This window comes from Anolis sagrei, chromosome 5 (assembly GCF_037176765.1).
Source record: "Anolis sagrei isolate rAnoSag1 chromosome 5, rAnoSag1.mat, whole genome shotgun sequence".
NCBI lineage: Eukaryota > Metazoa > Chordata > Lepidosauria > Squamata > Dactyloidae > Anolis > Anolis sagrei.
Window position 1 is genome coordinate 47,136,402 of NC_090025.1, and position 27,755 is coordinate 47,164,156.

Below are 27,755 nucleotides of genomic sequence, written 5' to 3' on the forward strand. Positions count from 1 at the left end.
GCTCGCGTCGCTAAGCGATGGCGTCACGCGCCGGGGCCACTTCCGGCGCTCCGTCCCTGTGGCTGAGCGGCGGAGGCTCCTCCTTCGAGGGCGGCGGCCATTTTGGCCGGGTGGCAAGCGGAGCACGTTGCCTCCGTGTCCAGCTGTGTAAGAGCTACCGCGCCCGGCCCGTTTCCCCTCCAGACCCTCCGCTGGTAAGTAAAACACCGGAGGAAACGGCGGCGGCCGTGGGGCCCTCGCTTACCTCTTGGCCCTTCCAGTTGGGGCCTGTCTGGCCGCTAGAGATAAGGCGGGCGGGGCTTCTTGCGCTGCTTCTCGGCCCTCTCTTTCTTCTGCCACATCCGCACTGTACAGTTTAGCCCTCACTTCAATAGTTATGGCTGCACCTACGCGGTGGAATGATGGGATCCTGGGAACTGCAGCTTGGCGAGGCCCCAGCACTCTTTGGCAAAGAAGGCTAAAGTCCTTGCAAGACTACAGCTCCCATTGCGTTGAGTCATAAAAGCTCAAATGGTGTCAAACTGCATTCATCCTACAGTGTAGACTAGGCATGGGCAAACTTCGTCCCTCCAGGTGTTTTGGAGTTCAACTAAGCGGCTGAGGGGGAAAAAGAAGGGGCCCGAGGCTGTTAGGAATGGTGGGAGTTGAAGTCCAAAATACCTGGAGGGCCGAAGTTTGCCCATGCCTGGTGTAGACGCACTCATGGACCCACCAGATGGGATATTGGGAATTGTGAATACCTCACCCTGTACTACACATCCCATAGGGTGGATCCATACAAGCAAAGTGCTATGAAACTGTTATAATTATGTGAGGCGTGTGCATCCTCCCATCTCCAGAGGTTATTGAACCCTCAGGCATTGTCACCTCCCCTTTTGTTAACAGCCAGCTTGGCTCTTTCCAGAGCTTATCTTAAGCAGACAGGCTGCTGCTTTTGTTAAATGGTCCATCTTCATTGCAGAATTAATGCGGTTTGACACCACTTTCACTGCCATGGCTCAATACTATGGAATCCTGGGAGTTGTAGTTTGGTTAGGCACCAGCACTCTTTGGCAGACAAGTAAAATACCTTGTAAAATCATATTTATTTGTTTGCTAGTTTTTTCCCCTCTCAACTGAGTCTCCAAGCGGTGGACAGTGCTCTTTTTTCGTGTCAGGAGTGACTTAGAATCATAGAAACATAGAGTTGGAAGAGGTCTCAAGTTCAACTCCCTGCCAAGAAGCAGGAATATTGTATTCAAAGCACCCCTGACAGATGGCCATCCAGCATCTGTTTAAAAGCTTCCAAAGAAGGAGCCTCCGCCTCACTCCGGGGCAGAGAGTTCCACTGCTTGAACGGCTCTCACAGTCAAGAAGGTCTTCCTCATGTTCAGATGGAATCTTCTTTCTTGTAGTTTGAAGCCATTGTTGAGAGAATGCAAGTCACTTCTGGTGTGAGAGAATTGGCGATCTGCAATTACATTGCCTAGGGGATGCCCAGATCTTTGATGATTTACCATCCTTGTGGGAGGCTTCTCTCATGTCCCCGCATGAGCAGCTGGAGCAAACAGAGGGAGCTCAACCCGTTCTCCCCAGATTTGAACTCAGCAGTCCTGCCAGCATAAGGGTTTAACACATTGCACCACCAGGTAGTCCACTGTGGACAGCACTAAAAACAATGTAATGTACAATAAGAAACATAAAGGCTATAAACATTTAAATTGAAGTAAACCAAACACTATTTAAAAATAAAGAGTTAACACCAATTCCCATGATTCAATAATATTGTGCAATGGCAATTAAAATGGTGTCAAACTGCATTAATTCTATACTGTAGATCAGTCATGGACAAACTTTGGTCCTTCAGGTGTTTTGCACTTCAACTCCCACAAATCCTAGCAGGCGCTGTTAGGAATTGTGGGAGTTGAAGTCCAAAATATCTGGAAGGCCAAAGTTTGCCCATGCCTGGTATAGATTCATCCAAAGTGTTCTTCAAAATCATATCCTTTTTAATCAGAAGCATATTGTTCAGAAATGAGAGAAGACGGTGTCTTCAGAAGTGGAGTCCCATTGTCTACATGGGCCTATGTCTACATGGTTTTTTTTCCATCAGCAAACACAAACCTGTTTTTAAAAAATTAAACCTGCACTAGCTTTTGCCAATTATAACTGTTAATAAGCTTTACATTTGCAGTTTCCTTGTTCTTGTTCTCTATTACATTGTGTATTGTGAATGTACACAGCCCTGATATCCAAGCAAAGTGAAAGGTAGTTTCTTCGTGTTTTAAATGATCACAAGATGTAACTTGGACACTTTGAAAAGCCAAAGAGGCATGCTGAGGGCTTGTTTTCAGCAGTTGATCAGTGTCATGCTCAGACAAGCTAAGGTAGTTATTACCAGTTTGCAAACTTTTAATAATAATCAGAGGTCTGAGAATTGCAGTCTAAAGCTAGTCTTACCTTTGTTGATAGCCTCTAGCAAATGCATATAGGTTTGACGTAGGGAGAGATTTTGATAATATTAATATTGGTAATGGTATCTGCTATAATAAGAAAACTGTTGTCAGGCAGAAAATAGAATTCTGTCTTTTATATCTTGAATTTCCTGTTTTTGCAGTGTACTAAGGAGGCACCAACGGATACCAGATGGTGTAGGCTGTATTTCTGAGGAAGGAACTGACAAAACCATCTCTGAATATTCCTTTCCTCAAAAAACCCTGTGAAATTCACAGGGTTGCCACAAGTCCATGGGTGACTTAAAGGAGAAAATAAAAACTATTTTCTGATTGGAATATCCAAGAACCAAATTGTTCTTTCCATAAAAATGGACACTTTCACTGCCAGGTTTATGGCAGAATCTTATCCAACAATAATCACTTTGAAGTTATGGGAGAACAAACTGGGATACTGTATTCTACAGTAGGTTCATGTTTTATATACAGGATCAAAGAGAAGGAAAACAAAGTGAATAGTGTCATTTTCTAAGAAAGCAGCTACTTGAATATAAGGAACCTCTTGCCATATTGTGTTTGTGTGTTTTTTTTTTTAAAAAAAATCATATTTTCATCTTTGCTTAGATACGTATAACTTTTCAACAATATTTGATATTCTTTTCTTTCCCTTCTTTCTCCATCTTCTTCAGCCTCTGAAATACAGATTGTATAGTAATAACGGTTGTTACTATCTGTGTTTAAAGAATTCATGACTTTATATTCCAAAGATGGTCCCCCCACTTAGACTAATTATATGAATTGAATAGGACTTGTTAGTCACAGCTAATTTAATCCCATTAACTAGTTTGGACTAATACTGGTTTTAGACCATAAAGATAAGTCATCCCACCGAATTTCCAGTCTACTGAAGACTGAATGATATGGGCACAGAATGGGTAAGAAGAAGAAATCTTGGGAACATCTTTATATGTGCTGGGGCTGGAAAGTTACAAGCAGATCAGTATTATATTGTTATGCTGAACTTAATAATTCAAGGAATAAAATCTTATCTGAGCAATACTGATTTCATAATACAGTTAGCTGATATTTGGTCTGAATGGGTAAAATGCCAATGACATAAGGCTATTTTTAAACAAAAAGTTTCAATACATCTTTGTATGTTTTGCTTGTAAGACCTGATTTTCATGATAGTGTACTTATAGCTAAAGATCACAGCCAGAGTCATAACTGGAAGCAAGCTAGCACCTTATAATTTTGCAGCGTCCATTTTAGTAATTATGGTGAGGTAAGAAGCATAGCAGTCAGAGATAATTAGATTGCTTTGGAGAAGGCAAAAGTGTGATAATCTTGAAGTGTGATATTCTCTCAAATGAATACTATTCTCAATTATTTTGCTTCTGTGTAATTTCAGTTCCTTATTGTCCGGGTCGTTCAAAAATTCCATTTGACTGGGGCTGATGTGTGCATACTGTACTAATCCACAGTCTTTATGGGTATCTTATATCATGCTGACTAGCCCAAAAAGTGGCTGTACATTTGCTAATGTTGCATGCTGTCAAATCTTGTGTCACTTATGGTGACCTTGATGTGGATCTAGCATGGGATTTTCTTGGCTAGCTTTATTTAGATTTTTTTTTACTTCCCTCAGGTTAAGAGAGTTTGGCTTACTTAAGGTTTCCATGGTCAAGTGACTACTCAGACCCTGGTCTCTAGAGTCATAGTCAAAACCCTCAAATCACTACGCTGGCTGTCTTACTTGTGCATCATCCCTTATGTATACATACACTTGTATTGTATTGTTAGCTTATAATAGAGATAGGTGAAGAAAGGAGGGGTAGCAGTTCTACCTCATTGGGGGACAATACTCGTGTTACTGAATATGCCAATATTGAAATGGGCTATCAGCTGTCACATTTAAGAGAGTTAAATTACTATGGTATATACACATATAGTTGTTTGGATAAAAAAAAATCAAATTGTCAGCTTCTGATCAATACACAATTAGAAGTATGAGAGTTCGGTTAATCAAATAAGCTAGTTTTGCTTTGCTAAAGAATATTGCTAGTTTATTGAAAACTATGTGAGCCTAATATTCTGATTCTCATGCTGAATACAAAAGTATTTAAATATGAACTGATAGAGCTGGTGTTTGCAATGTACATCCCAAAAGCACATGTTTCATTCATTCATTCATTCATTATTTCTTCATAACTTTCTATCTTAAAAACAAGTAGTCTATTTGTTTAGTATTGTTGGATGGTGAGTTCTTTGATCTAATTGACAGAAACACCCCCTTTTATGAGCATCTTAGTGGAAAACATTGGTAAAATTTCTTCTTGACTGAACTTCATTAATCTGAATGATGGGTGATCATTAAGAAAGCAAGAACCTTGGAAAATCGCTTAGGCTTGCTATACTATTACTGCTGATGAGCAGTCAAGTCCAACTTTCCCCGTGGAAAGCAATAGATGTATGACACTAGCTCCCATCCCTAGACAGTATTTGCAAGGGAATTGGGGAGCTTTAGCCAACACATTTGGAGAATTGTAGACAACTATATATAGAATATACCATAGATGGACCCTTTGTCCAGTCTGATCCCGAGGAATAAAAAAGGACAGCAGACTAAAAGGTAGTTATTGTTACCAGTCATCTTGGATTTGCCCACAATTATCATTTGCAAAAGTTTGCGTCTTTATCAGTATCTTATACTCTATAATTTAGTATCTTTATGCATTTATTAATTTCCTTGTTTGTTTTTATCTAGAACTGAACTACCCTCCTCCAACATCTTGGATCTCTAGTTTGTGTATATATGTAGTTCTAAGTTCCCTACTATGGCTGATAAATTAACAAGAATTGCTATTGTGAACCATGACAAGTGTAAGCCAAAGAAATGCCGCCAGGAGTGCAAGAAGAGCTGCCCTGTGGTTCGAATGGGTAAGAAAGCCAAGAATCCCTGTCTAGAAGTAGATTGTCGAGATAGAAAATCAAAGCAGGAAAAATAATTATATTAGACGTTTCTAGACTCCAAACTCAAGAAGAGTAGTCACGTTAGTCTATTGATGGGGGGGGGGGGGGTCCTATAGTGACTTTCAGACTAACATGCTTATTACTATTTTTGTGGGCTATAGACCACTTCTTCACATGAATAAATTTTAAAAATTCAGATATTGTTACAATAATGATAGGATACTGTCATGTCTAAATGGTAACTGAGGCCAGAAGGAAATTAAATACAGAAAGAATTGACAGTGGCAATTCACAAAATTGTGTTGTTGAAAACCCAAACAGATGTAAAGTGATTATTAGCCTTTAAATAGATTAGGATAGCTTTATAAACTAACTCAGCAGTTTTTCACTGTACCTTTAAGGGTAAGGTTTCAAGGTTTGTTTGTTTTGCATAACACTAGCCATGTTAAGTTGTGAGTGTCTTAAAGGGTTTTTGAATATTTTCTATTTCTTATGTTACCGTTGTAATTTTATGTGTGTGTGTGTAGACGTTAGTTGACATGTTGGCTAGTCCCAGTTGGAGTAGACTGATTTAACCTATAATTGAATGGAAAAGTCAACTTGTAGATAAATTCTATATATCAGTGGCTTTGTTCTAGTTAAGATCATCTACAGGTTCAGGCCATAATCTGTTTTCTCTTTGTACAATTTGGAATGGCACTTGCTTGCACATCTTCCAGTGGGATCTATGTCATCTTTGGTCAACAATGACCTTCTTTGTTCTAAATAAGGCAGTAAAGCCAGTACTTTCACTAGAACTCCAATGCATGAATTTGGATTTGAATTCAGAATTACTTGAAATCTCAATCATGCTGTTGATTTTTTGCTTCATATTAATGTTTTACCAGTACTACCTTATTTTCAATGCTACTTTTTCCACTAGGAAAACTATGCATAGAAGTAACAACACAGTGTAAGATAGCCTGGATTTCTGAAACATTGTGTATTGGTTGCGGTATTTGCATTAAGGTAAGAATAACTAGCCAATAATAAATAATAAATAATTTGAAGCATGTGTTACATTCAGATAGCTTATATTCAAGTGTTTTTCTTTGCACCCTCTTTCTGACTATATGTGATAAAATTCTTTGATGTGTATTATTTTTCCCTGCTCTTGCCCTACATATACAAACCTGGCCTTGTTCATCCTCTTCATTTCACATGAATGAGGTCTGGGGTAACATATTGTGTGAAAAATGTCACTGAATGTGCATTGCAGTCTAGATAAGGAAATGATTCCTTTTGTTCTGAAGTATATTTTTTCAAAGTAAATGTACAACTTGAGTTCCATTACATGAAATTCCTTGATTGGTTTTATTTGTCCTGTAAATCTTAACTTGAGATCTCCATTGCCTCCCAGCTATGCTACTTTAAACCACCAGACATTTAGTGGAATTGTGAAACGCTCCAAATTAATTCACATGGATGGCAGAAATAGTGACATCTTTGCTTTCTGATATTCAATGTACACAAACCAAAGAATGTTGCATATACCACACGTTAGTTACATACCTACTTTACCTCTGAGCAAAAAGACTTGGCTGTCTTAGGATATCCTACAATCTCTTATTGGGAGAAATACAGCTTTCTCCTGCCCTGGGAATCCAGCAGCAGCCTGTTTTTTTCAGCAGCCTATCACCATTTCCCATAATTGTCCCAGGCGGTTTTGTCTCTTTTATATCCCATATTTAATTTCATTGGCACATTGAATGAATTCTTACGTAGGGTTTCCTGATAATACTTAGTAGCAGTTGATCTGAATAAAGAAATATGATCAAAACCATTAATGTGTGTCTCTGTTTATAGATAGAAGGTTTCTGACTTTTCTTCTGTAACCTAATCTCATTTATGTTACAGAAATGTCCTTTTGGAGCCTTGTCAATTGTGAATTTACCTAGCAACCTGGAGAAAGAAACAACGCACAGATATTGTGCCAATGCCTTCAAACTTCACAGGTATCTCTCTGATAAATTATTTTAATTAAATGTGATACATAATAATAGGATATTTGGGAATGGGTGTTGAGAGGAGTTTGTTGCTCCTTCAAGGAAGACTTTCTGCAAAATAAATATGGCTCCCCAAATCATGGCAAATTTCTCTAGTCCAGTTATAAGGGGTGTGTGCAGAGTCTTGACAAGTTCATATTCCATCAATGAACATGATTCTTGTCAGTGAAAGAATTGAATTGAAGTCCACTTCTTTTGTATTTCTTTTCGAGTGCAGAATTTCTAATACATATTTTCTCTTAATTCTGTGAACTGATACATGTGGATATTAAATTGCAGAGGAAACAAAACTATTGAGGAATTCCTTAATGCTTCTGATTGTATTAAGATGTTTATGTGAATTGCAGCAATCTCCTGATATATTTTTGTTAGCTCCAACCAATTGTCAATCATAGGAACTGCTGCGATAATCTCTATAGATGGGAAGATGTTCTTTGTGTGCTGTGCTCCGTGTGAAAGCCCCAGGAGGATAATATGAGAAGAAATTGATGCTGCCCATTGATTTGGTTTTAAAAATATGGTTTAGCATAATTGTGCTCCACAGAGAGATGTGTGTTACATTTTTATAAGCAAGGAATACAGTTTCTTGTTGTAATGCAGGGAGCTGCTTTTTTTTCTTGTGTTGATTCTGTGTTTGAGCAAGAAGGCTCCTGTTATCAATCAGACATGGTGTGCTTTTGGAACTTGAGGGTCATTTTTAATGCATATACTCTTTCTAAATACATTTATTGAGCATATTTCTGCTATTATTCCTATATTTAGTAAATTTGTTCTGTTTGTAGTTTATGTCGGGATTCAAATTCAGGGTTTAATCTTTTTTAAAAAAGCTTTAGAGATAATGAAGAGAAATAACCTTGTTTAATCTTAATTCTTGGCTATGCATGCTGACTCCTTTCATTTATAAGTATTTCTTAACAATTGTTGATGCTAAGTAATATAGTCCATTGTATTGTAGAAAGCTTTCATGACCAGAATCACAGGGTTGCTGTGAGTTTTCCGGGCTGTATGGCCATGTTCCAGAAGCATTCTCTCCTGATGTTTCGCCTGCATCTATGGCAGGCATTCTCAGAGGTTGTGAGGTCTGTTGGAAACTAAGCAAGTGGTGTTTATAGATCTGTGGAATAATGTCCAGGGTGGGAGAAAAAACTCTTGTCTGTTTAAGGCAGGTGTGAATGTTGCAAATGGCTTCCTTAATTAGCATTTAATAGCCTTGCAGCTTCAAGGTCTGACTGCTTACTGCCTGGGGGAATCCTTTGTTGGGAGGTGATTAGCTGACCTTGGCCCTTTCTCACACCTTGAACATTCCACAGATATATAAAAACCATTTGCCTAGTTTCCAACAGACCTCACAACTTCTGAGGATGCCTGCCATAGATGCAGGTGAAACATCAGGAGAGAATGCTTCTGGAACATGGCCATACAGCCCAGAAAATTCACAGCAACCCAACGTAGTACATGTATAATGATTGAAAGGGCAGAATATATGTTTTGCATAATATATTGCTTTGTGCATTTAGTTTTAACTCTTAAGTTTTTTTATGCAGGTTGCCTATTCCACGTCCAGGAGAAGTGCTGGGGTTGGTTGGAACAAATGGTATTGGAAAATCCACTGCCTTGAAAATCTTAGCAGGAAAGCAGAAGCCAAACCTTGGGAAATATGATGTAGGTATTAAAGCATGTACCAAGGATGCTGATCTAACAATTCTTTTAATCTAGGAATGGGTAGCTGCATTGGGCGCCACCACCACTGTTCTCACACATGCCTGGCTGCACCATCCAAAATTGTTTGCATGGGAAGCCTGCAATATTGACACCTTTCTCTCTAATGCTTTATTGTATACAAATTTTGTTTCATGTACAAAAATGAATTAAAAACAAAAATTATCTTTAGTTTATGTGTGAAATGTGTATGTGTGACATAAATTATTTCAGGTATTAGACTTGGATCCCGTTTCCAGGATATGTTATTAACAAATGCCCCTGCAACATTACTTGAAGTACATACTCCATATACTACCTAATGTATTGTCTTTGCATGTTTTCGCACCCCTAAAATTCTTTCATTAAATGTTTCTTATATAGGATCCACCTGATTGGCAAGAAATCTTGACTTACTTTCGAGGATCTGAATTGCAGAACTACTTCACAAAGATTCTGGAAGATGACCTTAAGGCTATTATTAAACCTCAATATGTGGACCAGATTCCCAAAGCAGCTAAAGTGAGTGAAATTATTGACTAATTATGAAGAGGAGATCAAATGGGGGTGGTTTTTTCCATTGTTTGGAAAAGATTTAAAGTGTGAGTTCTCATCTGCAGTAAAAGAAAGCCGATGTCATCATGTGATATCTCATTTGTGACTTAAAGCATGAATTTTAAACGTGTGTTCTTTGTTTAATCTCGGTATTTTAATGTGTTTTATAGAAACATGTTTTAATATGTGTATTTGTGGTATTTTTACAATGTTTATGTGTTTTAATTATTCTGTAACCCACCTTGAGCCATGACGAGAGGTGGGTAAGAAATATGATGATGATGATGATTATTATTATTATTTATTAAAGGCTGGATGTTGTCTTATCATTATAGGGAACAGTGGGCACTATATTGGATCGAAAAGATGAAACAGGCACCCAGACTATTGTATGTCAGCAACTTGGTAAGTGATGTTTTTACATAAAGTTATAGGGATGAGTTTATGCATCATTTAAATTATTATTAATTAGATGTCGAAGCTAGTTGACAGTAGACTGTATAGTGAAAAACACTACATATTAATTACTAAGGAGATTATGCTTTCTGGCATTTTTAAACTTATATCTCTCTATATATACGTACACTGATGTTCAATCCAGAACTTCTGGGATAATTAACAGTGAGTTTGATCCAGACTAAGTTATGCTTTAGTCTCTTTACAATCCGTAAGAATTGTGTTGGTTGTAATGAACCTCTTCCTTTGTTTTCAATGGTCTGTGTGAGCTTGACTGGAAAAAGGGAACAGCATGGGAGATTGTTTCATGATGATCTGTTTTTAACTGTGTTAATGCCCTGCCTCGAGGCGAGTAAGAAATAAAATTGTTGTTATTAAGGAGAAAAATCAACAAATCAATCTACCTGTATTTGAAGTTTCGCCCATTCTGTAAACAGAAAAAGGACTTTGCATTCAGTCCAGGTTCATTCAGCTTTTTTTTTCACTGGAGAAAGGCTGAAATTTTGTTGTACAAAGTAACTTGTGTGCAAAGTGAAATATCTGAGGGAACTTACTATACATAGAAGTGAATATTCAACTTGTATATGTGTGTGTGTATAGAAATAAATGTGTATGTCTCTTGCAGATTTGTCTCATCTAAGAGAACGAAATGTTGAAGATCTCTCAGGAGGAGAACTTCAGAGATTTGCCTGTGCTGTAGTTTGCATCCAAAAGGCTGATATGTATGTAACAATGTTTGTGGGAAACTTTGGTAACTTTACTATTTGGGGTAGTACAAAATGAGGATCCCATATGCAAAATTTAGTTCTGTTTTTATCCCGGCATTTTTGTTTGTTTGTTTGCAGAAGTAAAATTTTCAAGGATTATTAGCTTTGTCTTGGCTTCACTGCCATGTCCATGAGAGTAAACTATCCTCCTGGGAGTACTACATTGGTTATATTATGTTTATTTAAGTTCAGTTATTTTTTAGCTTTTAATTTTATACGTTTATTTTGAGATTGTTTATCCACTGTTTTGATTTATAATTGTCTTGTTTTCGGCATTTAATGTTTGCCATTTTGTTACTTTATTAAGTCTCCTTGGGGAAATACGGAGAGCTACAAATAAAGTTATTATTATTATTATTATTACTACTACTACTACTACTACTATTGCCCTAGTCTCTAGAGTAGCAGAAATCAATCCTACCCCTTCCTCAATGTGACATCCTTTCAAATATTTATGTTCTGATCCTTGTTAGGTCATCATGGGCTTGATTTGCCAAGGCAATGATTTGATTTTTAAATTCTTTCAGCTTCACCTAGCATACCAATGTAACTCCTTAACTCTTATTTCTCAGTGCTTTCTATTGGTTGTCACCTGGGTTCATTATTTGTCAGATTGATGCCAACTAAGGAAGAAATGTATATTAGATTTAATGAAATTAAAAGGTTTTCTTTCTTTATTTTGGGTAGCTTCATGTTCGATGAACCTTCCAGTTACTTGGATGTTAAGCAACGTCTGAAGGCTGCCATTACTATACGATCTTTAATAAACCCAGACAGGTGAGCACTATACACATATGGTCTTTTTAAACTGAGGTTGAAGCATAACTGGAGAGCCACACTCCTTGCTAGATCTCGGAGATTAATATGACTGAAAATGATGCTTGTAAAATTTACATTTACTTAACGTCCCTTGCATCCTCTAGAGTGCAATATTTCTATGTCTTTGTCCTCCCCAACTATGTGAACCAGAAGTGGTCCTTTAAAAAAAAAAACTAAAACAAATAAAAGGTCATTTCTGATTTTTAAAAAGATGTAAGTGGGAAAATTTCATTTACATCTTGGGACTTAACTGTCAGCATGACTGGTTGTTTGTTTAATACCATGTCTTCATAAAATTCTGGTCATATTCAGAGTTTTTAAGAGTTTTGTTTGCTGTCCTACATTTTTCCTAGAGTATACAAAACTTGGATTATCATTTTGTTGGTATGTTTTACAACCAAGCTGACAAGTAAAGGGGGGAAAAGAATTTATTCTTATACATGTTTTAAGAAAAATCAGCTAATAGAATTAAAATATTCCTTTTCTACTTATTACGGTGCTCAGAATACATTGTTTACATGGCAATGACAGTCTGTAATAAAATGTCATGTCAGTTTTGGCTTTGGTATGATTTTTCTTGAATAAAGCCCATTTTCCTCTCTCAGTCCTTTGCTGTAAACAAACCTCTAACATTTCTTTTCCAGATACATCATTGTTGTAGAACATGACCTGAGTGTTCTTGATTATCTCTCTGATTTTATTTGTTGCTTATATGGCGTGCCGAGTGCTTATGGTGTTGTCACTATGCCGTTCAGTGTAAGAGAAGGTAATGATCTTCAGACTCCTTTCCCCTCTGTTTTCTGTGCTTTTTCTCTAGAAGACTTACCTATGCTGTGAATAATTTGATGTTTCTATTTCTATAATACATATGAACACACACATATCAATGTGTGAAGAAGGCAAGAACAAGGCACTTGGTATATACAGTAGAGTCTCACTTATCCAACCTTCACTCATCCAACGTTCTGTATTATCCAACACAGTCTGTCTCCTGCCCGGATCCACAACTGTTTCAATACATTTGATGTTTTGCTGCTAAATTCGTAAATACAGTAATTGCTACATAAAATTACTGTGTATTGAACTACTTTTTCTATTGATTTGTTGTAAAACATGTTTTGGTGCTAATTTTGTAAAATTATAATGTAATTTGACATTTAATAGGCTTTTCCTTAATCCCTCCTTATTATCCAATATTTTCACTTATCCAACGTTCTGCCAGCCCATTTATGTTGGATAAGCGAGATTCTACTGTATTTGGTTTTTCATACTTCCTAGGAAGTGATGTTATTGCCGTATGGTCTATTGTGATTTGATAAATTAATGATTTAGTTTTAGTACTCTCCCTAAAAATATCTTCTGTTTTAACAGGTATCAATATTTTCTTGGATGGCTATGTTCCGACTGAAAATCTAAGATTCCGAGACGCATCACTAGTTTTTAAGGTAGCAGAAACAGCTAATGAAGAAGAAGTTAAGAAGATGTGTATGTATAAATATCCTGGAATGAAGAAAAAGATGGGCGAGTTTGAGCTGTCAATTGTAGCTGGAGAATTCACTGACTCTGAGATAATGGTGATGCTGGGAGAAAATGGTGAGTATCTTTCAATTTAGAAACATTAGTGTAATCAATTTTGACAGATTTATATCTGTAGTTGTCAAGCAAAGATACTGCTTGATTGTAAAAATTGCATCACTTTCAGTGTCATGTCACCCTCATTTTTTAAATTCTTTTTGTTTTATTTTTATTAAGATATATTTTTCTATAATATCAATAAAAATAATATAGAAAAAAAAGAGGCAGAAAAAGAATTATGGAAGGGGAAGGGGTAGGAAGAATGGGAGGGGAAACAGTTTCTAAACTTCCCATCTTCTTCATCATGATTAATTAATGTCCTTAATTCCTTCCTTTAATTATATGCTTCCCCTTTTTGCTCCTCTTCCTTGTGAGACAATTTTTATTATTCTTAGATTGAACTGTAATATCATTCTCCTTTTCTCTTGAGCCAATCTGTTGTTTTCTTAGGTCCTTCCTGAGATTTTGTTAGCAATTAGGTTAATTTGTCCATAATCATAATATCTACTATTTTTATTAGCTATTCTGTTGAGGGTGTTTTGTTTTTTTACTCTCCAGCTTTCATAGACTATTCTTGCTGTTACTAAATCGTTTATTTGTGTCCATGTCCGTACCTGTTATTCCCAATAAATTCCCAATAAGAAATATTCCGGTTTCAGTTGTATTTTTATGTTAAGTTTATTCTGAATTGTTGCTTGTATTTCTTTCCTTTGTTTTTCTACAAGTCCACCTCATATGGTAGAAGGTGCCCTCCTATGTATTAATTATGTATAGTTTTATAAAATTTTGCTAGTTTTTGCAAGGTTATGTACCATTGGTGCATCATTTTGTACCAATTTTTTTTCAGATCGAAGGCATATGTATACAGATACATATGTATACAGATTATGGTTCCATATATGCTCCCATTCCTCCAGTTTTGTTGGACAAGCTATGTTAGTTGCCCATTTTATCATACAATCTTTCACTTGCCCTGTTTCTGTGGCCCATCCTAGTAATTTCTTGTAGATTTTTGTAATTACTTTCTTTTCCATTACCATTACTTTGTCCCAAAAAGATTCTTTCTCAACAACACCAGTTGTTTTATCTTTGTTGTAGTATTCTCTTGTCAATATTGGAACCAGGAAATATTCTCATAGGTTTGGTTACTTTCTTCCTGTGTTTTCAACACATAAGTTCCATTTTGCCTCTTGAGTATTTCTCTGTACATGGGCCATTTCATCCACCCATGTTGTCTTCTCAGTCTAGCCTCCAGAGGCGAAATCCATAATGGTGTTTTAGGATAGAGTCTGTCTTTATATTTTTCCCAAATTTTGATTAATGCGGATCTTATGAAATGATTGCCATTTTTTTTCTATTTTTCACTTTCTGTACCAAGTATGAATGCCATCCAATTGTTACGTCTAAACCTTCTAATGTTAAAGTTTTTACTTTATTAAGTGTCGTCAGGTCTTTTATCCAAGTTAGTCCACAAACCTCATAATACATCTGTAATTCTACCAGAGCTTTTAAAATTCTTATTCATGGTTTAAATGAGGACAGAGGTCTACAGTTGTTGGATTTCGCTATATTGAAGGCAAGATGGTTCTTATTGTTGACTTTATACCCTTCCTTTTCCCTAGAACTGGGACTCATAGGCTATGGCTATTTTAGAATTCATCGAAGGTCAATCGGCCCATTATACTATATAGACTTTTTTTTTAAGATTGACCACAAACCTTCTTTCAACACATAGTCTGATCCTACCTGTTTTTTTGTCTTTTAGGAACTGGGAAAACAACATTCATTCGCATGCTTGCAGGGAGACTTACACCAGATGATAAAAGTAATGTTTATTTATTGCTTTAATGTTTACATGTTGATTTAATGTATAGCTGAATACATTGATAACCATTTTTATTAATCACAGGCAATAGTATCTGGCTTTGGATAGATTAGTCTAGTTTCTCATTGCCTGTACCAAAGCCCTTAAGCAAAGTTACATAACTAACAGCGTACCCATTGTACTCCCCTCACTCATTCACCTACTGGCTGTTAGGAATCGTGGGAATTGAAGTCCAAACCCCTGGAAAGCTGAGGTTTGCTCAGACTTAGATGAATCCATAGTCACCGAGATCCCTCAGGATATGTATTTCCATGGTGCACCCTTAGAACTGTGAAGGGAATTGCAGAGGGGTTTCATTTCCTTAGTTTCAGGTTTGTTCTTAGTTTTAGGCTTTGAAGCTGAAAAGCCATTAAATGCTAATCAAGGTGGCCAATTGCAACAGACAAGAGTTCTTTCTCCCACCCTGGACATTCCACACATATATAAACAACCCCACTTACCTAAATTCCAACAGAAACCTTAACCTCTGAGGGTGCCTGCCATAGACTTGGGCGAAACATCAGGAGAGAATGGTTCTGAAACATGACCATATACCTCGGAAAATTCAAAGCAATCCAACGCTTAATTGTCTTGGGGAGAAAGTTCTGATCAACAGAAACATATCCTCTTATCCTTAATATTAGAGACAGATGACTACATGCAATCTCTTTCTTTCAGGTGAAGTGCCAGTTCTAAATGTTAGTTATAAGCCACAAAAGATCAGCCCTAAGTCGACTGTAAGTATGGCCTCTTGTTTTTTGTTTGGTTTTTTCCCCATTTCTCTGCATTTGCAATGAAAAATGGTGTAATATGAAATAAAGGTACTGAACTGAACTTCTTACTTGAACAGGGAAGTGTGCGCCAGCTGCTCCATGAAAAGATTCGAGATGCCTACACTCATCCACAATTTGTGACAGACGTAATGAAGCCTCTGCAGATTGAAAATATCATTGATCAAGAGGTATAGTCCACCTGATTCGGCAATTGATTTCTGAGGGTCATGCTGTGAATATACCGAGTGAACCTTTGAACTGTTTTTTTTATCAGGTGCAAACCCTGTCTGGTGGTGAGTTGCAGCGTGTTGCTCTTGCTCTCTGCCTTGGCAAGCCTGCTGATGTTTATCTGATTGATGAGCCTTCTGCCTACCTGGACTCAGAACAACGTCTGATGGCCGCTAGGGTTGTTAAACGGTACGTTGGGTACTAAATGAGAATAGAGGGATGGGTGGATGCCCTAAAGAAGTTTCCTTGGTATCTGAAAATAATTTCTTGGTCCCATTTGTGAAAGCTTCATAATATATCTGTCTTTGCCCTTCAGATTCATTCTCCATGCTAAAAAAACTGCCTTTGTGGTAGAGCATGACTTCATCATGGCTACCTACTTAGCGGATCGTGTCATTGTTTTTGATGGGATTCCATCCCGGTGCACAGTGGCAAACAGGTAACAACAGCCTTGATGGAAAAATGAAGTCTCACAGCAGGCATGGGTAAATTTTGGCCCACCAGGTATTGTGGACTTCAACTCCCACAATTCCTAACAGCCTCAGAAATTGTGGGAGTTGAAGTCCAAAACACCCAGAGGGCCAAAGTTTGCTGGCTTATAGTATGTAATATTACTTAGTATGATTGTATACTTTCCAAATATTGCTGTGACATGAGCTTCCTCTGGATATCAGTCCTGCCAGTTAGGGAAGAACCACGGTATTGGATTTTTAAAACTTTTACCTTGTTATTGTGTGGCATTGTCTTGGAGTACTCTGAGGACAGTGGTCGCTGGCTTACTTTGGAAACCTACTCATAGATGGTAGTGCAATTAACAATGTGTCGGTAGATGGAAAATAAGATTGAACTCTACTGCTAGACAGTATCATGATAAAGGGCATGGAACAAGCTCCAGGGACAGTCCCAGTTACCAGGAAGTATACAGTATTCGAAATAATGGTCTTCAGGCAAAAACATGGCCCTCATCTTGTCTCCTCCCAGCCTTCTCTTCTGCAGGGCCAAGCTCTTTAAACCACTTCTCATAGGGCTTGTTCTCCAGACCCTTGGTCATTTTAGTTGCCCTCCTCTGGACACATTCCAGCTTGTCAACATCTCCCTTAAATTACGGTGCCCAGAATTGGACACAGTCCAAGCGTTCCAGGCGTGGTCTGACCAAGGCAGAATAGAAGGGGTAGCATGACTTTCCTGGATCTAGACACATAGTATGAGTTGAATTTAGTGTTATGACTGAACCATTATTTTTTATTCAAAATTGTTGTCAATTTGTCAATAAAATCGTTGTCAATGGGAAAATGTGAAATAATTCTCATTTACTGTACTAAGCTGATTGCTTTCTCCATTTTTACAGCCCACAAACTCTTCTGGCTGGAATGAATAAATTTTTGTCTCAGCTTGAAATCACCTTCAGAAGAGATCCAAATAATTACAGACCAAGAATAAACAAACTCAATTCAATCAAGGTAAGAGCAGAAAGCATGATAAACATTGATGTTTCTTTTGTAGAATATTCTTTGTCTTCAACGTATAATGGTGTTCTGTTGGCAGTTGCAAGCATGTTACTAAAGGTATCTCGTTTTCCTTTTCCAGGATGTGGAACAGAAGAAAAGTGGAAATTACTTTTTCTTAGATGATTAAATGAAAAGCTGGCCATCGATTTATAACAGTGAAAACTTTTGTTATATGAAAAGCAATCAGGTTTTAAAATACCGTGCTCATTCCAGAAGTTAAAATATAATGTTACTGGCCTGTGACCTCTGCTACCCAGTATCAGAACAGTACATTTTGGTGCCTAATAAGGCCATCTTTTGGGTGTAGTATTTCAAAGCAGAGACAGCTGGAATTCATCGTACTGAGAGACTCCTTTTTCACAACAAGAAAGTTTGGGTTCAGGTGTAACTTATTAATGTACCAAATGCTGACATGTTTCCAATTTTAAGTCTTTCAGTTGTTTTTCTGTACAAGATGGTTTACAAAAATGTCAAGACATAGAAATTGCTATTTTAAGAGATCTGGCTCTCTGTAAATGAGGGTTTCATAAATAAATGTCCACCTAAATCTATCACTGCTTGAATATCAGATTCGGTTTGGTTATTTGGGATGCTGATTTAGAAATTTGCATTGGATAGACCATATCAGCTCTTGTTTCTGATTCAGAACTTATGCCATCCAGTAGTCACCATCTGCTCACTCACAGAAAACCATATTTAATAATCTAGAGCAGAAGTGGTAGTAGTAATCTTTTGTGGGTAGTCAGCCTCTCCCCTCCCAACATTCTTGTTGCCTCAGCATTGTAAAAGGGTTTCGCGAGAGCAGTCGCTCTCGCTACATGGTTTTGAGGCAATGGTGTAGTAATGGTGAGGCCACCAACCATATTTTTGTTCTGGTGGACTACTGATGGTCCACAGACCACAGGTTCGGAACCACTGATTTAGAAAATCCAGAGTAATTAAGTTAAATTTTAAAAGTAGTTCAATGCTACTGTCTTTTGCATCTAAACTCCGCTAGCACAATGTCATCAGCTTCTTTACTAAATGTGGAAGTTAATAAAAATAGTTCAGTTTTACCCATGCTCATCCGACTTTTACATAAATCAAATTATCACTATAGCCTGAATCCCATATTTTAGTCCCATGCAGAGGATCAAATGGAAAGTCACTTAAATTGAAATGTTGTGTACCAGGCAAGATGAACAATTGGACTCAGGTGCCTTCTATACTGTTTTTCAAATGTTCACATTGGATCCAAGTGGCTCCCTCCCATTATCTCCCAAGTATCTTGGGAGATTTTCCCCAAACAGCTAGAACTGTGTAATAAGGCACTGAGGAGGAAGAAATTGTGAGCAGAAGTATGTTCAAACCAGGCCATAAAAGGTTACTAATGAATCGAGTTTAAAGTATCCTAAGATTCCACTTCTAAATAAAGGATCTGAATAAGATACCATGAGGGATGATACCAGCACTTAAATCTCCTCTACAATGAACGTAAGCAAACGTTGAATGTGTGTATTACTCAAGGCATTAGAGCAGCAATTCTCAATCTGTTGGTCGAGACCCCGGGTGGGAGAGGTTGTCGGAGGGGTCGCCAAAGACCATCAAAAACACAGTATTTTCTGTTGGTAATAGGGGTTGTGTGTGGGAAGTTTGGCCCAATTCTATCGTTGGTTGAATTCAGAATGCTCCTTGATTGTAAGTGAATTATAAATCCCAGCAACCACAACTCCCAAATGTTAAGGTCTATTTCCCCCAAACTCCACCAGTGTTCGAATTTGGGCATATTAAGTATTCGTGCCAAGTTCGGTCCAGATCTGTCACTGTTTGAGTCCACAGTGCTCTCTGGATGTAGATGAACTATAGCTCCAAAACTTAAGGTCAACACCCTCCAGCCCCACCAGTATTCAAATTTGGGCGTATCAGGTATTTGTGCCAAATTTGGTCCAGTGAATGAAAATACATCCTGCATATCAGATATTTACATTGCAATTCATACCAGTAGCAAAATTACAGCTATGAAGTAGCAGTGAAAATAATTTTATGGTTGGGAGTCACCACAACATGAGGAACTGTATTAACGGGTCGCATTATTAAGGAGGTTGAGAAACACTGCATTAGAGATTTCTACCCTTTTCAATGGCAGTGAGGAGCTGCCATTCTTTAACGTGGCTGCAGTGAATGATTACCTCAAATAAATTTTAATTCAAACTATGTAAGCATCTTTGACTAAATTAACCTCAAGTCACTGCTAGAGTAGAATTTTGATGTAGATGGAATGAATACACAAGCAAATGCATGCACCATGTGCATATAACTATCAAGGAAATATTTTAAAAGGACAAACATTTTTAATTGTATAGCATGCATCTGAAGTAGATAAAGTCTCACTCAAAGCTCCTGATCAAAAAGTTATACAATCTTTTGGACACACAAAAAGTACCCACCACCTATTTATACACCTATATACAAATATACACATTCAGTTTTACAGAGAAATAAACATGGAGTGCACACTGTAATCCTCTAGAACAGACAAAACCAACCAGTTAGATGAAAAATAAACTTAAATAATCTTTCACTCTAGGATATGTCATCAAGCTCTTTTAACATTTCAACGAGATTTTTTACAAACAATACAATCAGTTTCTAAAGAACCAAAAAAATGTACAATAGCTCACTGCATATATTTTGCTTTTAAAATATGGAATTTAAATCTGTTTCATGCATATCTCTCCCATCGAAAGCGTTCAGGGATTTGTCAGTGCAAAAGTATATTAAAAGTTCTATTGTAACAGATCCAAAACTCTTTCAGAAATGCACAGCATCTACTTTTGTCTTACATACACCGTTGGCATAGGCAACATTACACCAGTGTTAAGACTGGAAAAATGAACTGAACTTCCTACCCACATTCTAGAAACTCTTAATTGCTTTGACTGGTTCAGGAAAAGCTTTAGAAAAATTTTAAAAAGCTACACTCCTAAGAATAAAATACTAGAAACCATCTAAGACACAAGATGGGAAACTGCCAAATGCGATGTCTTCATTGAAGTAGGAAGAGGTAATCTCACACATTCAAGTTTCAACAATATTTGAGATGAAAGGCTTTTGGATTGGAAGCACATAAAAAAAATAACCTTCAGTCCAGGAAGGTGAGTGTTCAGACCATTTTCTCCCTATCCGGTGCCCTCCAGATGTGAAATCCAACACATTTGGAGTTTTGATAGGAGAAGAATGGTGTAGACTCTAGACAAAAGATACAGTATGCTACAATATACATTCTGTTTGGTACAACATTCCTCGTCATCTATAATACTCAGTCGCTGCAGGTTATCACTGAAGCTGTGTTCTTGAAAAAAAAAAGGAAGCCCCAAAACAAAAACACATTGTACTTTCAATAATTTTTAAATGCAACAGCTACATATCCTGCAAAAATTTCATATGCCAAATTTAGTGTTTTTAAGTTGCTGATATGTTATATACTTGGGAAGTTCTCTTTCCACTGGGCCACACATGGCACTCTGAAATCAGGAAAGGGCATCTGGTCTTTTTAAAAAAGAAAAAAAGTGCATTCCTTTGGAAATACTTTAGCTGTCAACACAGGTATTCGTTCACTAAGCTTGAAATATACTGGATTTTCTTAAGACAATGGCTGTCCACGATGACCATCTCCCATATTTGATCTTCTTCTCTCGTGCCGGTAGGGCCTCCCTCTAAAATAGCGATGATACTGGGAGCCTTCATCTCTGTTTCTGGTGAGAGGCCCTTTCCAGGATTCCTCATTTCGTGGATACTGGTATCCACCCCTCCCAGAAGGATATCTCCATTCACTTCTGGGTCTTCTTCCACCCCCTAAAGTTCGATTATAAAATTGTTTTGAGCGGCCACTTTTAAGCATATCAGATACTTCACATTCATCTTCAGAACTCTCTTCCCTTGGCTTTTGTACCCTATTTTCCTCCAAGTCGGTTGACACGTTAGCAGCAACACTGCCTATGTTAGTCTTTTCTTTACGGTCAAAAGTAGCACTTTTCAGTTCAATTTTTGGGGATGCTGCCATCTGCCTCTTGCTCTCCTGTGTTTCTGTGGAATACTTTTGGAGCACAGCTTTTGCTTGTGTTACAGATGGAGTAGCAGGAGAAGTTTGCTGCTCCCTAGGCACTGTGGCTGAGGTTTTACTTGCGACGTTACATTCACTCTTTGCAGCCCTTTCAGGGAGATGTGGGCTCTGGGCCCTGCGTTCATTCTTTGATTTTGGAAGGTGTTTGTCACCTGCCTCTGGAATTAGAGAACTGTCCTCTTCAGGAAAAGCATCCCCTCTCTTCTCTTGAGATGGTACAGCCACTTGTCTCACCACAGAGTTCTCAACGTAGCCCTGAACAGGATACCCACACCAAACAGGAGGGAAGACTGGTACAGGTCCTAAAAATGGGTTCTGGCCAAATGGAGATTGTGGGAATATGTTTTTGCCTCCTAATGACTCGTCGTATTCAACGTGCAGTGGATGTGTGGGATTCTCAGACTCTACACAGACAAGTCCTTGGCTTTCAGGCACTTGAGCAGTAGGTATGAAGATGGGCATAGGTGGAGACAGGGGATCTGTTTGTGAACTCTGGCCATTTATTCCCACTTCACCCTGCACAGGAAAGTATCCCTCCATGCGTGAAGCTTCATTCCCGTTCTGAGCCAAAGGCAACTCTTGCATCCAAGGGTTGTGAGCATATACTGCCATTGGCACTTTTGTATACATTCTGCAGGCAGTTATGTAAGCCTGATGTAGAGGGTACAAATACGAATGTGGGACCCACATGGGACAACTGTATGCCTGTGAATACAAATCAGACCATTTAAGCCAACTTTATATCCCGCTTGAAATATTTCAAATGTATTATTTAATGCAGCATACTTTGCACAGTATCGGCTAGTCAGCAACATTATGCACATGTCAACATTTTTCCTACTGCATGACAATTTAGTAGCATATTTCCATGGTTATTTCATACTACTAGGCTGAAAATGTATCCCTCTAATTGCCAAAAGACTGACAAAATCTAGATGTAGTTTTCTCGTAGTTCTACTAAACTACTCTTAATAGAAGAGCAGTTATCATATCTCACTCTGCATGCATATAGAGACTTCTCAGAACATGGATGAGAGGAACAAGACATCTGTTGGGATAAACAACTTGTACACAACTAGAAGATGGCACCACACACTCACAGAACAAGACCTACTACTTAAAATGGGGATCTGCTATGAATCAGAATTCAAGGGAAATATAGCCATGTTCCAGAAATATTCTCGGCCCACATCTATGGCATCCTCAGAGGTTATGAGAGGTTGTTGGAAACTAGCCAAGGGAGTTTTATATATCTGTGGAATGTCCCAGGTGGAAAAAAGAACTCTTGTCTGTTTGAGGCAAGTGTGGATGTTGCAATAGGCCACCTTGACTAGCATTGAAATGCCTTGCAGCTTCAAAGCCCGGCTGCTTTGTGCCTGGGGAAATCCTTTGTTGGGAGGTGTTAACTGGCCCTGCTTGATTCTTGTCTAGATTTGCCCCATTTTCAGAGTTGCTCTTTATTTACTGTTCTGATTTTGAAACTGGCTTCTCTGTGTAGTCTGATGTGGTAGCAACCAGCCAGGCTTTGAAGCTGCAAGGCCATTCAATGCTAATCAAGGTGGCCAATGGCCACATTCATACTTGCCTCAAACAGACACAGAGTTCTCTCTCCCACCCTGGAAATTCCACAGATATATAAACCTAACTTGCCTAGTTTTCAACAGACCTCACCTCTGTGGATGCCTACCATAGATATGAGCGAAGCGTCAGAAGAGAATGCTTCTGAAACATGGCCATACAGCCCAGAAAACTCACAGCAACCGTGATTCTGGCCATGAAAGCCTTTAAAGGTGTCTCCATCCACATTTCTCGTGGCTGAACATTGATCCCTAGAGTCTGAATGTGCACCGAAAGGGGCATACAATTTCATATATGCACAAAATACTGCTGAAACACCCTGCAGATAGTAAAGAACATATTCAAGCAATGTGTACAATTTTCAAACTAAGAATAGTTAACAAAAAGAAAAATTGCCCCAAAAGGAAGTAGCTTAAATGTGCAACAAAACAAAACGTTCAGACCAGCCATGAATGCCAACTTTATAGAAGCACACATTTCTATACAACAGCACCTCCAATACAGGTATAGCGTTCTGACCATCATCCTTAGGAAGACAGTAAATACCAGTCATGGGACTAGACCTGATAATGGAATGGAGGGTCGTTTTTTTAAAATGACTTGCCCCCGACTTGCTCAGCTTCACTAGAATTAAATTCTAAAATGTGATTGTAGAATTATACAACTTGTAATTCTGTTGGAGACAAAAAAAAAGAAAATATGGATAGTTTACCTTTACTCCAAGATTGAAGAAAAATCTGAGGATATTTTTATCTAAGAAAAAAAGGAGAAATACACTGGTTTTTCAATCTGCGTCAGCATTAGCACTATTTAGTATTACGACTATGTTAAACTATCTAAAGCATTTATTTATATCACCATGGAAACAAACTTACATATCAACAAATGATAAAATTAAATCAATTGAGTAAGACAAAATCCTCACATACAAGCAAGTATTCATTCTGATAGAAATAGCACAGTAAAACAATTTGGCAACACACAGGAAGTTAAGAGCAGGGATGTATCATGTAGCTTGAGATTCCTACCTCCAAATTTACAACATGGTTCGATTTGTCAACAGTAGCTTCATTAAGTGGATTGTTTGACAAAGAAACAATTCACTTGAACTGCTGAGATATATCTTTTCTTACCATTTGGGAGATCCTCCCCTGAGCAGCACAAGGAGAAAGGAGGGACCATCACTCGTTCACCCTTTTCGTTCAGTGGGAACCCAGGATACAGTGGGTCCTGGTAAGGATTCAGTGTTTGAGGCATAGGCATTAATGGCTGGTTAACTGCTTGAAGTGGTACTGGAATACCACCAACTGGGCTAGAGGCCACATGGACTGGAGGCAGAGTGGAATCGAGTCCAGTGTCTGGAGTGGGTATCACTGATGGCAGAGATGTTTGAGGCAGAACACCTATGGGGGGAAGAGAAAAGAAAACCATTAGATCTGGGAAATGGCAACTAGAAGCACTAGAAGCACAAACCAAAATTCTAAATTTGGGAGTGGAAAAATGTGGATTGCTCTCAGGCTTGGGCAAACATTAGCCCTCCAGGAGTTTTGGACTTCCAACTCCCAGAAATCCCAGCCAGCTTACCAATTGTTGGGAATTGTGGGAGTTGAAGTCCAAAACACTTGGAGGGTCGAAGTTTTCCCATGCTTGATTTATCTGATTAAGGTGGAAATTATGGGATTATGCTTCGATAGTAACTGAAAATGCCCAGATTCCCAAATCTATTTCTAAAACTAGTGAAGACAGCGAGAAATGTGTGATCCATGGATTTTAGAGTCTCACTGACAGCACTCATAAAAAGCCTGGATAACTTTCAGAACAGCTTTATAACAGCATCTCTTTACAAAAAATGTAATATCTCATTAATTCTGGATCAGAAAAAAAAATCTCTCCAAACCTGTTACTCCACAGGTCACTGGTTCACTTTGCCAAGATGGCACAATGGCTGGTATAGAAGGCACTATAGGAGGCAAATGCATCTCTGGAAAGGTAGAAGGTAGAGGAGGAGTCACGCCCGGCAAGTGCTCCTAAAAGCAAAACAATACAAACAGATTGCATAGCTTTTAGGATTCAGGAGATCACCCAATAGCATGGCTATCAGTCTGCATGGCTATAAGCCTCCTCCCAGTAGACTCAAATCAGGAAAGGTTTCATGAGAACCACCACTCCTCTTAATGTTCCTCTAGCAACAGCAAGAATATCCCTGTGGGCAGCTAAACCAGGAAATCCCAACTGGATGGCCCCTGATGAGGATCTGCCTCTAGGGGCAAACCAAGAATCTCTCCAAACCTGTTACTCCACAGGTCACAAGTTCGACAACACAAGAATGGGCAACTTAGAAGTCCCTGAACAGACTCAGAGGCAGACTTGGTGGATCCAAAGACAACCTGGCTAAATGGCACTACCTAGAAGAATCCTCCACCTTGTGTGACTGTGGAGCAGAACAAAGAACTCAGCACCTGTATGCTTGCCCACAATGCCCTGCCTCATGCACAGAGGAAGAACTTTTGAAAGCTACAGACAATGTGGATGCTGTTGTGTTCCCTCTATCAGTTTTATACTAATTTATTTATGCAATGCTGTTGACACAAAATAAATAACCCAATAGCAGCCTTTAAAAAAATCTTAGTAATACCTACACCTTCTTCTTTGTAAGTCCAATTCTAAACATGTTTATTTTGAAATATTGGTGAGTTCAGTCAATGTTACAACCATGTTGTCTGCCTTCAAATCATTCCTGGCTTATGGGAACCCTAAGGTGACACTTATCATGGGTTTTTTTTCTTGACCAGGATTTGTTCAGAGAGGGTTTGCCTTTACCTACCTCTTAACCTGAAAGTATGGACTGTCTATACAAGCCAACTGAGGCAGGACAAGAATGGACTCCATGGCATTCACATGATGCACAGATCCAATCCGTCCTACGCACCTGGTAGGACGGATTTACCCCATGTTAGCGGAAGTCAGAGAATGTCCCAGAACTTCCCTGAAGCTTGAGAGCTGTCCTGCACTTTGAGGGTGTGTAAACAGCTGGTATTGTTCTGATTTGGAACTGGGCACCACTGTTTTCATGGCCATGCACCATCCCTCAGTCAGCAGCCCAGGGACACGAGATGGCATTTACCATCACTGTTCTGTCCCTGTTGTAGCAGCAACCACAGGGCACGAAACTGCTCGTGGTTTCTGTTTATTGTCAATGCTGACATTTACCAAAGCACCACTGTGATGGGAGATAGGAGGAAAGAAAGGTGGCGGGCAGGGGATCACTCTTTTCCCACCTCCCCTCTCCAAGCTGCACTGGTGCTTCAGCAAGCACCAGTATGGCGACGAGCAATGTCATGCACTATGATCACCACTACAATGGGACAGAACAGTCACAGTAAGAATGACAGTAAGGGCTCAATACCACAGAGTGGGGGGACCTCTTCCCACTGATAGGACAGCACAGTGCCTGGCTGTAGAGACACCCTTTCACAGCAGCTGCAATTCCAAGACTGACTGTGTGGACTCTCTCAGGGCTGATCCGGAGTATTTCACTCTGGATCAGACAAGAGGTAGCATTATAAAATCATAGAACTGGAAGAGACCACATGAGCCATCTAGTCCAACACCCTGCCATGCAGGAAAAGCACTATAAAAGAACACCTGACAGATGGCCATCCAGCCTCTGTTTAAAAGCCTACAAAGGAACTTCAACCACACTTCAAGGCTCTGAGTCCTAGTCTCCAGGGAAGCAGAAAACAAACCTCTTCCTAATGACATCCTTTCAAATACTTATACATGGCTATCATGGCTCCTCTCAACCTTCTCTTCTGCAGCTAAACATACCCAGATCTTTAAGTATCCCATCTTGATGTGCCCTGTGCCTTGCCCAACGTCATTTAGTGGGTTTCTCTGACCAAGCTGAGATTCAAACCCTGGTCTCCAGTGTCGCAGTCCAAAGCTCAAACCACTCAATCACACCGACTTGTTACTACAGCCATGGACACCCGCAAAAGTGTGCAGCCCAGAACTATAAATTCATACAAGACATAGACTAATTAGGATGTCTTCATGAAACAAGTTCTGGAGAACCACAAAGCCTTCTTAATCGAGCTCAGTAAAGACAGACTTAAGGCCCAATAGCAGAGTCTACCCAGGTTGGTAGGGGATGAAACAGTGTGTAGTCCCAGACATTTGGAAGGTTTCAAATTGGAAAAAGCTTTCTTTAACTGACATGGCACACAGAGTTGAAAATTGACATGGTAAGCTGCTCAGCATGAATTTCAAATGGTCCTCAAATATCAACAAGTAATTCTACAGGTGCCAAAGGCAAGAATCAAGTATAATTCACTTGTTAAAAAGATACCCAATGTTAATGCAGCTCTGCAGCTCTTACTAAA

General features: G+C 38.7%; 2 protein-coding genes across 3 annotated transcripts in view; one reads left to right on the forward strand and one right to left on the reverse strand.

Moving 5' to 3' along the window:
- The first annotated feature begins 32 nt into the window (after positions 1-32).
- ABCE1 (ATP binding cassette subfamily E member 1) lies at positions 33-18,244 on the forward strand. Its single transcript, XM_060778887.2, has 18 exons — positions 33-194; positions 5,200-5,372; positions 6,328-6,413; positions 7,302-7,399; positions 8,995-9,112; positions 9,533-9,670; positions 10,039-10,108; positions 10,785-10,881; positions 11,614-11,703; positions 12,390-12,511; positions 13,117-13,338; positions 15,086-15,145; positions 15,863-15,921; positions 16,035-16,145; positions 16,232-16,374; positions 16,502-16,624; positions 17,534-17,645; positions 17,773-18,244. The coding sequence occupies exons 2-18, from the start codon at positions 5,270-5,272 to the stop codon at positions 17,818-17,820; spliced, it is 1,800 nt and encodes a 599-aa protein (XP_060634870.1). The 5' UTR covers positions 33-194; positions 5,200-5,269; the 3' UTR covers positions 17,821-18,244.
- Positions 18,245-20,003: 1,759 nt separating this feature from the next.
- The window catches only part of OTUD4 (OTU deubiquitinase 4), a 42,397-nt gene continuing 34,645 nt past the window's right edge, over positions 20,004-27,755 (reverse strand). For both annotated transcript variants that reach the window (XM_060778885.2, XM_060778883.2), the window contains exons 18-21: positions 25,271-25,400; positions 24,507-24,776; positions 24,086-24,126; positions 20,004-22,500 (exon numbers count right to left, since the gene is read on the reverse strand). In XM_060778885.2, the coding sequence (XP_060634868.2) occupies positions 21,316-22,500; positions 24,086-24,126; positions 24,507-24,776; positions 25,271-25,400 (1,626 nt within the window). In that variant the 3' untranslated portion in view covers positions 20,004-21,315. The remainder of the gene's footprint in view (positions 22,501-24,085; positions 24,127-24,506; positions 24,777-25,270; positions 25,401-27,755) is intronic.

Excerpts from the sequence above, each read along its gene's own strand:
- ABCE1 (XM_060778887.2), top strand. The coding sequence starts at position 5,270 with ATGGCTGATAAATTAACAAGAATTGCTATTGTGAACCATGACAAGTGT. Across the intron at positions 11,704-12,389 it reads TCTTTAATAAACCCAGACAG|ATACATCATTGTTGTAGAAC; the intron begins GTGAGCACTATA and ends TTTCTTTTCCAG. Across the intron at positions 15,922-16,034 it reads AGATCAGCCCTAAGTCGACT|GGAAGTGTGCGCCAGCTGCT; the intron begins GTAAGTATGGCC and ends TTACTTGAACAG.